The sequence below is a fragment of the Neopsephotus bourkii genome, unplaced genomic scaffold (genome assembly GCF_033783945.1).
Source record: "Neopsephotus bourkii isolate Nb327-2 ecotype Australia unplaced genomic scaffold, CSIRO-AGI_Nbou_v1 NB_726, whole genome shotgun sequence".
Taxonomy (NCBI): Eukaryota; Metazoa; Chordata; class Aves; order Psittaciformes; family Psittacidae; genus Neopsephotus; species Neopsephotus bourkii.
Window position 1 is genome coordinate 46,960 of NW_026901225.1, and position 14,543 is coordinate 61,502.

The following is a 14,543-nucleotide window of genomic DNA, read 5'->3' on the forward strand; positions in this document are numbered from 1 at the left end:
GAACAGTGTTTTCTGGGTAAGTCCAGAAGGAAACCCACCCCCCCAGCTCCTGACTTACTTTCCCAGCATTTGTAAGTCAAGGTCATTAACTGCTCTAAAAGGCACTTAAATCAGTTTATCTGCTCTTGTGTTTGCCACTCTTTGAGTATACATTTACACTGGCTTTTTAAACAGCCAGCCCAATGCCGCAGACACCCCGTTCAGACACACACACTCATTCGCTGCTTGAAGCACTTCTCAGCATGTTCCTGGCAGCTGCACAGCCAGGACTGGCCACATCTAGCCTGGAAATCAGTTTATGTTACACTGAGTAACTGCATGCACTGAATGATAGCAGGAAAGTACTGACTGCAGGGTGAAGGCTGATCCAAAGGCTTGGTGGGGGGCAGCCCCTCTGCCTTCTCCTGTGCTTTGCCTCCTTCCCTGCACCTGATGGGTAACTTGGCCGCAAAATCATCTCCTTCTTGCTGTGTTTGAATTTCTGGTGAGAAATTCCTTGGCTCATGGAACAGAACCAAAGGGTAGAGAGCAGGACCTGCTAGGGACAGGGATGGGTAAAAGGGGCTCAGCTCCCCTCAGTCACAGAGGTGCACAAGGGACAGAAAGAAAAGGAAACACAAGTGATGCCCAGGTGGCTGGAAGTCTCAAGGGTGTCCCAAGATTTACTCCTGGGGGCCTCATCCAGTAAAGCTCTTAAGTAAATGCTCAGCGTTAACAAGCATTTAAAGTCAGTCAAGCAATGAAGCAGTTACTTCAGGAAGCAGTTACTGAACTGAAACCCAAGTGAAGACTAACATGTCTTTACCTTTTTCTGTTCTTTGATGCCAGTTTGAAGTATCTTCAAATCAAGAAAGGGCCTGTAAGGACAGGGCAAGGAGAATGGCTTTAACCTGCCAGAGGGGAGACTGAGATGAGCTCTTAGGCAGAAGCTCTTCCCTGTGAGGGTGCTGAGGCGCTGGCACAGGGTGCCCAGAGAAGCTGTGGCTGCCCCATCCCTGGCAGTGTTCAAGGCCAGGTTGGACACCGGGGCTTGGAGCAAGCTGTGGCAGGGGGTTGGAACTGGATGAGCTTTAAGGTCCCTTCCAACACAAACCAGTCTGGGATTCCATGATTGTATGATTTTTTTGTCACCAGAATCAACGCGGCAGCTCTCACTTCGAAGCTCAGTTTCAGTTTTTCTGTCTGCTCAAACAAACATTACCTCACACTGGTCACACACCAAGGGCTTTATTCACATGTTCGGATGCTGTGTTTTTTCCAGAAAGAAAAGCCAGCTGAGACTTCGGGAAGCAGCAGCAAGCTCTGCCTGTGGTTCTCCACTCTCATTCCTTCACATTGGAAAACAATGACTAATTCAAATAACTCCATGGAGTCTTGTGGGCAGACTGCATGAGAAAACAATCTTACTTGGTAGGACCATTTTCTGTGGAAAAACATTTGAAGTATGTCAGCGTGGTGATGAAGGCAAAAGGCAGGAATTCTTGTTTGGGGGGCAGTTGAGAAGTGGGAGAAAAAAGCCTCTTTGCTTTGGGTTTCAAGCAGCCATAAAGGCTTTACAAAAAGGAAGAAAAACCCCTCCACAATACACAGAGATGACCCTGTGAAACTCCTACAGACATCCAAAGTGTCCAGACTGTAAGGTCTGAGATAATTAACAGTAACAGGATGTAATCCAGCCTGAGCAAGAGGTGTTACGTTGTGCCAAGTGAGAAGCCATTAGATCCTACAGGAAAAGTAACTATAGAGGTGAACGGGTGGGTTATGGCACTGCTGGGTACTTGGGAAGCCTGGGCACCCTGTGCACAGGGTCAAGTGCCTTCCAAAGATCTTAAAACAGGGGCCTGCAATGCACCTTGGATGGTGGCTAGAAACCAACGGGTTCCTTCCAAAAGTAAAGTTATAGCCCATTCCTACTCTTCTAGGGTTTTATTTGAGCCACACAACCACACAATACATAGCTACACAGCGCTGCTGGAGGCACAGTTACTCCCCATGATGGCTGCCAATACATGGTACCCTTCAGACATGCACGCAGGCATGCAATGGGAACACCCTGCACAGGTTGTTCCCACCCTTGAGCTGGGACAGCCCAAGCTGCACTAATGCAACCTGTGAGGAAGCCCTTTTGTCCTTTTACAACCTCAGCAAGGTGGTGTGGAGCCCAAGTCAACCCACTGTTGAGATTAAATACATGGATAAAGCAGATGGAGGAACCAATTCACGTTGTTCGGTGTTATCTAAAACCATGTATCTACTGTGTAAGCACATTGGTGTTTACCTGGCCCTTGGTTACATCTACGCATTGGTTAAACCTACTCCCAGGAGTAGCTTTGCTAAGGTGACAGTTGTGCTGGGATAAAGCTCACGCCTGCTGCTGTGAACGTGATGTGAACACTCTTCGCCTCTGCGCTGAAAATGACATTGCTGTGCTTTCCCAATTGAACCGAAATGTATTTGATAAGATAACAAACGCCTGGCAAAGCGTATTTGAGTTATGTAGGGGAAGGAAGAGGAGGGGAAAACCCTTGTATAAACAGCAAAACAATACAGCTTTATCTAATCTCAGCAACTTATTGCTGCTTGTCTGCAGTGTGTGTGTTTTACTGACAAAATAAAATAAATTGAATCAGCTCACACACGATAACATGCTCTTTCCTACCTCATCCTAATTGCTTGGCTAATTGATGTTTGTTGAACTTTCTCCATTTCATTGAGTGATTAGGTACAAAGCTAACAGTTGACATCTGTAGGCGCTTAACTGGCGTCTGTAATTACTGTTAATGTTAAATAATTGTTAGTTAATTGGAGTGGTAACTGACTGAATGGAATCCAGATTGTGAAGCAAAAAGAGACCTACTTAAATAAACATACATTTTCAGAGAAAACATTTTATTACAAGGGAGAGACTAGCAGCAAGCCAGATACGGGAGGCCCGCAGGATGCTCCATGCACAAAACCTCACGCCACACTCCAGCTTGGACATCACTAACTGCAGGTTTGTCAAGTCAGGACCTTTGACATGCAAACATTCCTATCCCAAGGATTTTTCCACCTTATTTCGAAGCGATTAGCACAAGTTGTTATTTTACAGCCCAATGCTGATAAGTCTTTTTTGATAAAAGGTTAACCTATAGAACAAATACTCTCTCCAGAACAGATACCATTACATGTTAGTAAATACTGCCATTGTGCTCACTGACACCATAGGCAAACTACTCCAAACAACCTTACATGAACACATTCACCAACCAACCCCAAAGGGTACTTGATACCGCTCTAAATGGACAGAACAACACTTTTAACTGACTTCTGCCACTGCTTTGATCAGGAAAAGCCAGGGACTGCAGGTGCTTGTCCCACGCTGATGGTTTATGGGTTTGTTTTGAATTACCAACTTAAAAAGTATCCTGTTTAGAAGATTCCTGTTTGTAAGTTTTAGGATTTCAGCATCTGACAGATTTTGGAAGAGGCTACCTTTGGCTCTCACCAGTCCCTCTGGGCACACAAAACTACGTCACATTATCCATTGACCTTTTCCTTATCTACAGAACAGCTATGATACCTCCTAGCACTGCAGCCCTGCCTGACTGCCATGTCCCAGCCAAAAAGCACCAGCGCATAAAGAAAGGAGGAGCATAGAAAGCGTACAGATGGAGAGGAGTGGTACGTGCTTAGGAGGTACAGCCTTTATGAGGATGTTATGGAACAAATCCCTTGCTCACATAAAGCCTTCATGGCACAGAAATAACTGCCTTGCTCTTTTGTGTACCAGAACAAAGAACCATCTCGAGACATACATCAATTTGTCTGCCTGACTTGGAAGTCAGAGTGAAGCAATGCACCAGTTCTTCTAATCTAACTCACAGGCACAAGAAACCTGGGGTCCTCAAAACCAGAGGCTTTGTGCAGTGCCGAGTCCCTCACTAATGAGACACTGAACTTTCACATGGAAAATATTGAAAAGCCATTTGAAACCCAGAAAACACAGGCAAACCAAGTGATCCAAAGCCACCAGGGAAGTCTCCACTGGAAAGGCAAGGAGACACCATCGTCTGGGTGTCGCTTCAGGAGGGCTGAGCCATTGTAACAACCACAAAGACAGAAATCTGCAGCACTGCTGGTGTGATTCAGTAGTCCCTGAGGTTTGCTGGCTGATGATGGCAGCCCTAACAGCAAGCTAGTAGCAAGAAGCTTTACACTACAGAGAAACAACATGGAGTGCCTCCAGTCCAACCACAGAGCCCTCCGGTGCATCAAGGCCAACCCATGGAGACAGCAGCGCCCCAAAAATTCAAGAGGAACACTAAGAACCAAGGGAGTGAGGATGTTACATAGATTCCTACAGACACCTGGCGAGGAGGGAGACAGCAGCAGCCAGTTCTCTAGTATACTGAACACGTTAATACTGCACACACGCTATCTATGTAGTGGTGAATCCACTTATACTCAATGTGAGATGCTGTGGGGATGGTTTACTTAGGGAGAGCGAGAGCACTTCTCCACAGCTAAGGGATCGGCAGAGAAATATTTGCCAAGTGTAGCTCCCTGCTTGTTTACAGAAGCAGATGTTGTGGAGGATCCTCAAGAAATGATTCACCACAGACAGACAAGAAACAACAATGTGTCTGTTTTTCTAGGGAAGGATATTGCTGTAGAGCCATCTAAAAAGCCAGGGCTTGATCTGACTGGTATTTCAGCCACCAGTGAAGACTCGTAACCCAGACGCCTTGATCTACCTCCAGCTGAGAGTATAAATATTTCCCTGACAGCTGGTGGTGCCAGGAAGCAGAAGGATTCATCAAGTTTACATGAACATCCTGTAAACAATTTGAATGTAAAAAGCTGTAACAGCCCAATTGTGTTCCTGATCAAAGGCAAGCTTCAGTATACAGCACAAATGAAAACTTCATCACTTTGGGACTCATTTCTCCCTCCAGGAAAAGCTGTTTTCCAAGGCTATGTGGGAGGGAGTTAGCATAAATGAAATACATCGTAATAGTAGGAGCTGCCTGCGCTACAGCTTCAGATGTGCCTATTTAAATTATTAAGAGATAATGGAATTTCATTATGCTGAAGTAGTGTTACAAAAATTCCTGAACAAAACCTGTGTTTCAGCCAGGATTAATGGTGCTGAAGTTGATGCTCTCAGAAAAGGTTATGCTTGTTCAAAGACATAAAGACTGTAAGCAGCACTCCCAAACTGGAAGGCTCAGTGTGCAGGTAGGGAGGGGACAGACAGGGAGCTGCAGGTGGGTGATACACTCCTCCTCCATCCCTTACCCATCTCATTTATTCAGATGTTAACAGCCCCTTTCTCCGGCATTCACAAGGGCCCCGACCCCTGGGTGATTACCTCCCAGCACAGCCACCTGGATTTCCATGGGAATCATCTCCTAGAGAATTCTAAACATTGCAAGGTGAGGTGTTCCTGCCCAAGTGAGGGAGCACAGGGATCCGATTAGTGACCAGGGACAACTCATTTCAGCAGCAGCTGCAGTGATTCCTGCCCTGCGGTCCAACCACATCCCTCCCGAGTTCCCAGCCCTGCTGCAGACACGGCAGAAGGCTGCGGACCTCTGGGAATGGTGGCAGCACAGAGCTGGTAGGGATCCCTATAACCCTCTCCAACGCAGCACTGCTCGGCTATGGCACGTAGCCCAGCACTGAGAGGCCTCAACATCCACATACTGTACCCAAAACTCAGAGGACCCTTCTACATTTAGGGAGGCATCTTCCCATATAGCTCGAAGACCAGCTAGCTCCAGAATGGAAGATGAGACACTTGTCAAGGGGTTTTACCATCTCTTCAGGGGGGTTCTAGGAGGGATTTCACTTTGCTCTAGGTATTTTAGTTGTTAGTATTTCCGAGGAAAGCACTGCTCAGCATTACACATCCACACTAATCCACCAAAGCCTGGGCTTCATCTCGTCTTCAGCCTTGAAGTCTACAGCTAAATGACAGAAAGGGGGACAAAATACATATACAAGACCTAAAATGCTTCAGGATTTCCACCTGCTTTGTAAACACCTCTGTAATTTCTGCTACCTCAGCTATCAGTAATTCTGCAAGGAGAAAAGAAGAGGATGTGCGAGACATCCAGTGGGTATCTGCAGGACACGGGAGAGGAGCGGCTCTGGACACGGAGGTATGTCCACTTGTCAGCCTGCCGAGCCCTCCCAGCCTGGCCCATCAGCCAGGAGGCTTTGAAGGTTTCATCATGATTTACCCAATGCAGATCTGACCTTTCTTACAAGCGACTTTTATTGCTTTTGGCAAAAGCAACCACGGACAACACAGCGGGGGCGGGGGGGGGAGAGAGCTGGCTTGGAAGCAAATAGACTGAATTGCAGAGAGGGAACTTGAACTTGGAATATATCAAACTGACAGCGCCTGGGCAGTCATCAGCCATCCCCAAGGCAGACACTTAGGGAAGGCAACAGCCTCCCAACCACCTCGGAGAGCCCCTGCACCTGGCTGCAAGCAATTATTGACATTATCTCCACACAGCAGATCTTTTCTGAGGCTCTTTTCCCGATATTTAGTAGTTTGAATGCTAATCCCTTTAACAAAACTGTTCCCTTTGCTTTTTTCTGCCCTCTTTCCCCTTAATCTCTTTCTCCCAGTGGAAAAAAAGGGGGGGGGGGGGGAGAAAAAGAAAATACCAGTCAGCCTAGTTTGGCCGCACCTGGATTTGCATTGATTCTTCCCTTGTCATTCATGTTACCAACAGGAATTAGCATATGGCTTTAAGGGGAAACTCAGGAGGAGAAAAGACAGACGCCATTTTGATGGAAATAAGGGGCAAAGGAATAATCTACCATCAACTAAAAAGCTTATTTGTGTACGGTTTCCCAAGCAAAGCTTCCAAAAGCCGGTGTTGATTTTAGGCTACACAAAGAAAGCCTAATCCTTTCAAGGGAACTAAATCACCAAAGAAAAGTACCTCGGAAGAAAAGGCTCCCTGTCAAGCATGGGTATTCACAACCAAATAGATGCCACGAATCAAGCTCGGGTAAGTAAACAAAAATAAGAATGTGGGAAATGTGTTTGATTCAAAAAGAAAGAGAAAGAAAGCAAAAGGAAGAGGAAGAGGGGCCTACTCTTCATCAATCACCTCCTGGGGGAGGGAGGAGAGTCCCTCACCCTAGTTACAGGCCTTTGCCAGGAATGTGGATTCACTGCTTCTCCTCGCCCTGGCCGAGCCCCAGGAAAGGGCTGTTCAAGTGCCAAAGCTTTTTACAGCGAATTAGCAAACTAAAGATGCAGTCACATGTAGTTTGGGGGCCTTGGGTCACTCCAAACACACAACTCGCCCTTTCTCCTCCTCCTGGCCACCTCTCCTCCGCCTATGGAGGGGCCGAGGGGGAACCTGCAAATGCAGTTAATCAGAAAGGACAGATAAGCTTGCCAAGTGAGATAACCTAGTTAGACCACAGAAATAATCCAGACTGTACTTCCAGAGGATGCTAATACATGAAAAACAGAATATGGAGCCTTAACACAATTAAATATAGGTATAACTCAATATGCAGCAAAAGATTTCAGAAGCATGGTATATCAGCACAGGAATCCCACATGTACCGAGGTCACGCACTGTCCCCAGTTAAACCACTGCAGCTTTGTGGAATTAAAAGCCACAAAACCCCACCACAATGACCCAGTGGAATAACAAACCCAAAGCCAGTCAGAAGCACACAAATACTAAGCAAATCCACACCTGGTCAACAAGAAAAACCTAAATTTCAAACTAATCACAGCTGCCTCTTCTAATGCAAACTGACTCAAAGGTTCCAAAACCCCAGTGAGCTAAAATACAATGTTTGTTTTAACCTAAGCTAGAAGCACACCCTTTTACTCAGCGGTTATAACGAGCTGTCATTAAGTAGAAGGACAGAGGGGTAAAAACCAGACGCATTTTAAAGGCTTTGAATTATACCTGTCGGTGTAACTCATGCCTGGAGCTGCTCCCTCGATCCTCCTTCCAAACGCACAGACCAAACCAGAAATAAGGATTAAAATTCCCTAAAGCCTCCAGTCTTTCATATAAGGCTGCTTCAGGACGAGCTCTGCACAGAAGCTCACTGGCACTGATTTAGGGCAAGTTTTCCCTTAATGTACTGTTGTATCACTAGCCACTCTCTCTTTGGATTGCTGTTTGGAAGAAATTAATGCAATACTGGATATTTAAATGTGGCCCTCTATATCATTTATTAACTCTACAGAAAGCACACAGCACAGTAAGCCATGGTTTATGACTATTATCTTGTGAATACTAAATGTTGGCTGGTTATTACTGTCAGCAGTGCAAATTGGCTATTCATAATTCCACGTCTATCATGTAGCTGATGAGTAACAATCAAGTTAAAACATTTTGAAAACTCTTACAGTTATTTAAATGAGCTTAAATTAAAGCCATTTGTAAAATAAACTATTCCCTAATATTGTTATTTAAATTAATTCTGACCTGGCAGGCAATGCATTATTTAAAGCCTATATTTTATATTAAGCAAAGCAATTACCAAGCATACAGAACATGTCTGAAACCCACAGAAACATAAAAAGCACTAACAAGCTGATTGCAACATTTCTGCGAGACAAGTTACATTTCATCTCCCATTGAAACTGCCATGAAAAGAAATGTGTTGGGGGGGGGAATATGTTTGTGATGTGAATTGCAGCCTTACCTTTCTTTGTAACAGCGTTGAACAGTTTTTCAGAACTGGCATCAGATGCCTGAAAGACCAATAGAAAAAAGAAAGGTTACGTTTTGTACAAGGGAGAGCTTTCAAAGGCATGTGGTGTATTTATACACACGCACCGAGATGGATATTGTAGAGAAACACATCAGGTGACAAAAAGCAAGGGAGCGGGTGGAAGCTGCAGCCTCGGAGGAGAATGGCCATGAGGTGGTGCTGTTTGGCTGTGCTTCACCGCCCTGCAGTGCAGCTATTTATTTGGAAAGGTTCTAGATAATAAAGAAATGATTTTATTTCTTTTTTTATTCAACATATTAGCTGCACAAAACCTTTTTTTTTTTTTTTTCACTGGAATTATCCGATACGTTTTGACATTGGTTTTGCAATGGAGAAGAGTCACCATTTGGAAGCAAACACCCCAGTTTGGGGAATTTGCAGAACTGCAGATTTCTCAATTAATTTCTAAAGTATTTTTGGAGACACTACTGTGTCAAGCATCTGATTTTACCGTCTTTGGAGCAGTGCTAATAACTTCAGTTAGTGATTTGAGAATTGCTCTTACAAACTCTATGAATACGAACAAGTATGTTAGTGCTTAGTATTTCTATGCAAGATTCACCTCCATGTGAACAACTGATTCCTGACACCACACTGTATAAATTCATCATGTATTTCATTTTTTCATCAAACCACCTTTATTTGTGGGAGGATTTTCCTCCTAATATTGCATTACTCCCTCACCTACTACTGCTGTTTGCACGCAAGCACACCGGTTAACCTTTCTACCCATTATTAAAACGCCTTCTTTAAGTTGCACACAAAAACACTGAGCTTCCCTTTCAGAGACTACTATGGCAAGAAACCAGGCGGGGGAAGATATCACTGCAAATGTCAATTTGACAAACATCCCGAGCCCCAAAGCACAAAGCATGAAGTTTATGCCTCTGTGCTCTGCTGTGTTGGTGCACAAACAGAATACACACATACACGCATCTAAAGCTTTGATTTCCACCACCTACACATTCACAGAATGCAGAGAACTCTTTCATTTGGGGCTGTACCTTGGATCCAACCCCGCAGATAATCTTCTTGTTGAAAACACAGCAAAAGAAACGTGTTCAGTAATGAAATACTGCAAACGGGGATAAAATACAATACTCAAGACAGATTCTCCTCTTCTCTTAGGGAATGGTTTTCTCTGGATTCAGGCAAAACATATAAAAGCACATCCTAAAGCAGGCTGTGTTCCTTTTTGTTTTTGTTAAAGGGAAGGAATTTCTCACTTCAAACCCAGATAAAACCCATCAGGCAAGCACCATCTATGCCTCAACTGCACTGAAAACGTCGATGTGGAATTACCGATAAATAAGTAGATACAGTTCAGACTCTGTAACCCCGTGTACCAAGACACTGAAATAATTTGTCTGCCCTTAAGTTAACAACATAGAGGATTTCTATGGTTAATTATTAAAAATGGCTTTATTCTTTCTTTTCAGGCTTCTAGACAGATTTTACTAGATTACTGTTGGCTTATTTAAAAGCAGGGCTGGTGTATTTCTTCTCGATTAAATACCTTGTAAACACTGGGATTTATTACCCAATGATGGATTTATGGCTCAGTGATGACTTTCTCTAAATTAAGGAAAATATGTGAATAATGCACAAATTTCAAAGATCAAGCAGGCCATGTGCTTCAAGGGCAGTCCAGTATTAGTCCAACAAATTCAGAGCTGCTCAATGCTTTCTTAACCTTGAAAACCATGATGAAAACTAGCAACCTTTGCCAGGGAATTTCATCTGTTGTTGCCTTTTTCATTGCAGTTCCTCTCAGAAGGCAAAACTCTCAAAACAATTCTTTCTTTTTAGAAAGCAAATCCAGTATTAAATACTCAAACTTCTTCCAGTTGCAGCTATTACTTCATTTTACTGTGTCAAAACAAAACAGCGCAGGGAAGCTCCAAGTTTCCCATTTGCTTGGTTTTTCCAAACACTAGAAAAACATTTTCTGTTAAGAAGTTTGCTCTAACACCAAGCCTAAACACACAGCTCGGGTTTAAGCCACCGTTTTCCAGACAAAATCTGTGCTATGGCACAAACCAGGCACAAACCAGTCACGAACACGGCTGTGCGATCGGGAAGTGGCACTTCTCGGACATAGCGTGCTGCACAATAAATACACCCTGGCTGAGAAGCCCTCGCAGGCAAAGTGGGAGACGATTCTCAGCACAACGGGTAACTAAAGAAGGAGTCATTTGACAAAGACAAAGCTTGCCCGAGAGCCGGTCTCCCTCTGCATTACTGACCACACGCTGCTGAGTGGAAGAGCAACTTGAGAGAACCCCACTGCTTGGGTTACCATCAGAATAACCCAAACTCCATTTTACTGGCTTGAACAGCAAGATGGAACGTGACGGCCTGGTCCAGTACTTGAAAATTTGACTTTAAACTGAGAACAGCACTTCGGGCACGGCACCAGCGATGCAGGAGTGAATACAACCTCTGCCAGCAGAATGATACGCTATCCATTTCCATGCAACTCCTCCTTTTTTGGACTTAGGGAGTCACATCATCAACAGCACTAAAGGAACAACACTGGAGCAGCAAAAAGCCAAATAAATTTAGAGAAACCCCAACAACTCGGCGCTGAGACAGACGGGTGACACGCAGCGCCTTTGCAGTGCTGACCTAACATCCCCGCTGCACTGACAGCAACCTCTGCAGGCAACAAAGTGCCTTTATGCCCACGCTGGGCGCTTCAAGGCAACGTGGTCAGACCTCAGTGTTCCAGCCGCGGAGGGGAGCTTGGCTGTCCCTTTCACACGAGACAAGCTAAACTCCCTTTTCTTTCCCCTTCCCCCTGATCACCTCCAGGTCTGACTGGAGCAGATGACGGAAGACACTGTTGGCAGCGCTCCGTTCCGGGACACGGCGCACAGCGGCTGTCCCGGAGCCGAGCTGCTCTGTGCCCAGCTCCGAACGAAACCCAGCGCCGGCTACGAACAGCTCCTTCCGTGCGCTTGGGCCCTTTTCCTTTAGAAACCCCCTTGTTACCAGGCACAGCTCAACCTTTTGCAACGGGGAATGAACAAATCAGCAATCCCCGAGCTAAAAAAAAAATAATGGGGGGAATAATTAAAATAAAAATATGACCTAAAGAGCGTTTTCCCCATCAAGGGCTGCGCTGTCATTCAAGCGCATGGATGACTAAAATGTTTCCTGTCCAGGCAGCGCAGCTTGACTCATTCCTGGCACGGTCCCCGCCGCACCACTTGCACCGGCCCCGGCCGCCGCGCACCTGCCCGCGGAACTACCGCGGAGCCCCTCGGCACCCCGGCCCCGGCGGCCCGACTTCACCCCGCGAGGACCCTGAACCGAGCCGGGCCCCGCTGCCCGGCCCCGCGGGGGGAAGCGGCTTTTACCTGCTCGCAGCGGGGTAACGGCGGCTGCCGGCGCGGGGCTCATGGCGGTGCGGGACACTCCGATCCAAGTGCGGCTCTCAACGCCCCGCAGCCAAACCCCAACTAATCCTCCGGGGCACAACTCCGAGGGCCGGGCACGCGGGCCGCGCGGCGGGCATCCTTCCCGCTCCCTTCTTCACGCAAAGATGGTTCCCTGGGAGGGAGGAGAGCGCGATCGGGGCGCGCTGTGCGAGGGGCGCTAACAGAGCGGCAGCAGGACAAAGAAAACCATGTGCGGCGGAGCGCGGGCAACTCCGGGTCCCGGGGCCAACGCTCCTCCCGCCCGCCCTCCGCGGTCCAGGCGTCCTTTCCTCCGGGCGGGTGTCTGCTGCTTCTTCGGCTTTAGGGGGGTTTATTCTGGGGGGTGATATATGTGTGTATTAAAAAGTCATGCCCGTCCTCTCCCGAGACAAAGCGGGCTCCCGCCGGGGCACCGTCCCTCCCGCCGTCCAGGGCTCGCCGCGGCCGCGGTTCAGGTGAATTCCATCGGGGAGAAGCAGCAGCCCGGCCCCAAGCTCCTCCGGCCCCGCCGAAACAACCCCGCAAGCCTGTATAATCCCCGGGGTAGGGGAGGTACGGCCGCTCCGCGCTGCTCCGCTCCGCGCTGCTCCGCCCGGCCGGGCTGCGGGCTGCGTGCTGCCGGCCGGACCCCTCACGGCCGCCCGTGCGCTGCGCTCCGCTCCGCACTGCGCGGCGCTCCCCGAGCCGCGTCCACCCGCCCGCCGCCGCCAGCTCCTCCCTCCGCCGCCCGCCCCGCCCCGCCGGTGTCCCCACAGCGGTGGAACGGCGGGGGGGGGGTGTCCGCGGGAGGCGCGGTCCCGCCGGGCGGAGTCGCAACTCGGGCTTGGGGGGGGACGGGATCCGGTGGCGGCCGCGGGGCTAGACGGGGCTCCCCCTGCGCGGGGAGCATGGCAGGAGGGAGGGAGCCGCCGCATTGCATCGCGCGTGTTCCCTTAGCGGGAGTTCAAGGGGCTTCCATTAACGGGAGGAAAACCCGTCCCCAGCCTCAGACCGGGCGGCCTGCACGGAGCCAGCCAGCGCGCAAGGATCCGGGGCTGGCAGGGACCCACTCGCCTCCCAGCACCAAAGCGTTACTGTCAACGGGCAACTCATGCCTCAGTTGCTGCAGGTTTCCCTTAAGTCATTACCATTAGTAACAGCCACCACAGAAAGTAAACGCAAAGGTACGTTTTTATATAAATGATTATTCACTGAAGCGTGGCAGTTGGAGCCAAATGGTGTCTCCTATAAACCAAACTGCTGCAAAGGCAAGAAGCAGTTATGCTCACGGCATGGTATCCCTGTGTGACAGGATGGCTCCTGGAAGATGGATAGGTGCTAAGATGGGGCTCACAGGTTCATAAGGCCTTGCCCAGGGAATGTTTTCAAGATTTCAAATCTTGAAACTGGTTTCAAACCAGTACTGGGGCCCTGAGAATGGAACTGAACTCCACTGGGCTCACCCTGATTTGAGTGAAATCGTCAGGGACTGGGCTGACAAACCCTACTCACCTCAACCCCTGCAGCCTGGAGGAGCTGACTCCCCGAGGGCAAAGATGAGAACTACCCACACCAGCCCCAAATCACCAGACCCATCAGCTGTGGGTGCGGGGTTGGCCTCATCTGAGCCAGAAGTGCAATGTGCCCAAAAGCCAACAGGAGCTTGGAAAGAAATACCCATGTCCCAGCCCAGCTCCAGGCTCACCCTGGGGATGGGGTGTGGATGATGTGAGATGAAGAGAGACCGCTCTTCTGCTGGCCCCTGGGTTCCAAGGTGGCCCCTGGATGCAGCCACACACCAAACACTGCAGTGGTTCCAGAGGTCTCTTACCCCCTGCAAACACTCCAGTGTGAGAGGGGAGGGAGGGAAAGCATGGGCTGAGCTGTCCACACAAGTGCTGTACTTATGGAAAAAGTCCTAAGAAAACCTTCTTACCCATTACCTATGTAAAACTACAGGATCTTATGAAAATACTTCTCACTCGTTCCTCATTCCATCACGCTCTGATCCATTTAAGAACAGTTTTCCTCCTCACATTGTTCCTAGCTCAGGTACAATACCACTGACTGCAATGGTTCCAACTGGAACAACTACATGGGAAGAAGCACAACAGGGATGATAATGGCAGGCAGGAGACAATGCACCCACCAGAGCTCCAAACTCAGACAGTGGCTGCAAACATGACAGTGCTTTCACCGTGTGTCTGACCAGGAGTGACAAATGGTCTTCATCAGAAGATTAAAAAACTCTGGCCAACTTCAGATCCTGGTTATAGCAAGGGAAGCAAGAGCTCTTCAAAGCTGTCCACCTCAGCACAGTTACCCCTAGTTTTCTACAACGTATCTCAGCATAGACTTCAGCTGGTAAAACATCACGGGTTTTAGCAT

At 47.9% G+C, this 14,543-nt stretch overlaps 1 protein-coding gene across 1 annotated transcript in view; it reads right to left on the reverse strand.

Moving 5' to 3' along the window:
* LOC133212646 (autism susceptibility gene 2 protein-like) overlaps positions 1–14,543 on the reverse strand; it is a 213,681-nt gene that overhangs the window by 43,039 nt on the left and 156,099 nt on the right. Inside the window, exon 3 of the mRNA XM_061354294.1 lies at positions 8,686–8,734. Within this exon, the coding sequence (XP_061210278.1) occupies positions 8,686–8,734 (49 nt within the window). The remainder of the gene's footprint in view (positions 1–8,685; positions 8,735–14,543) is intronic.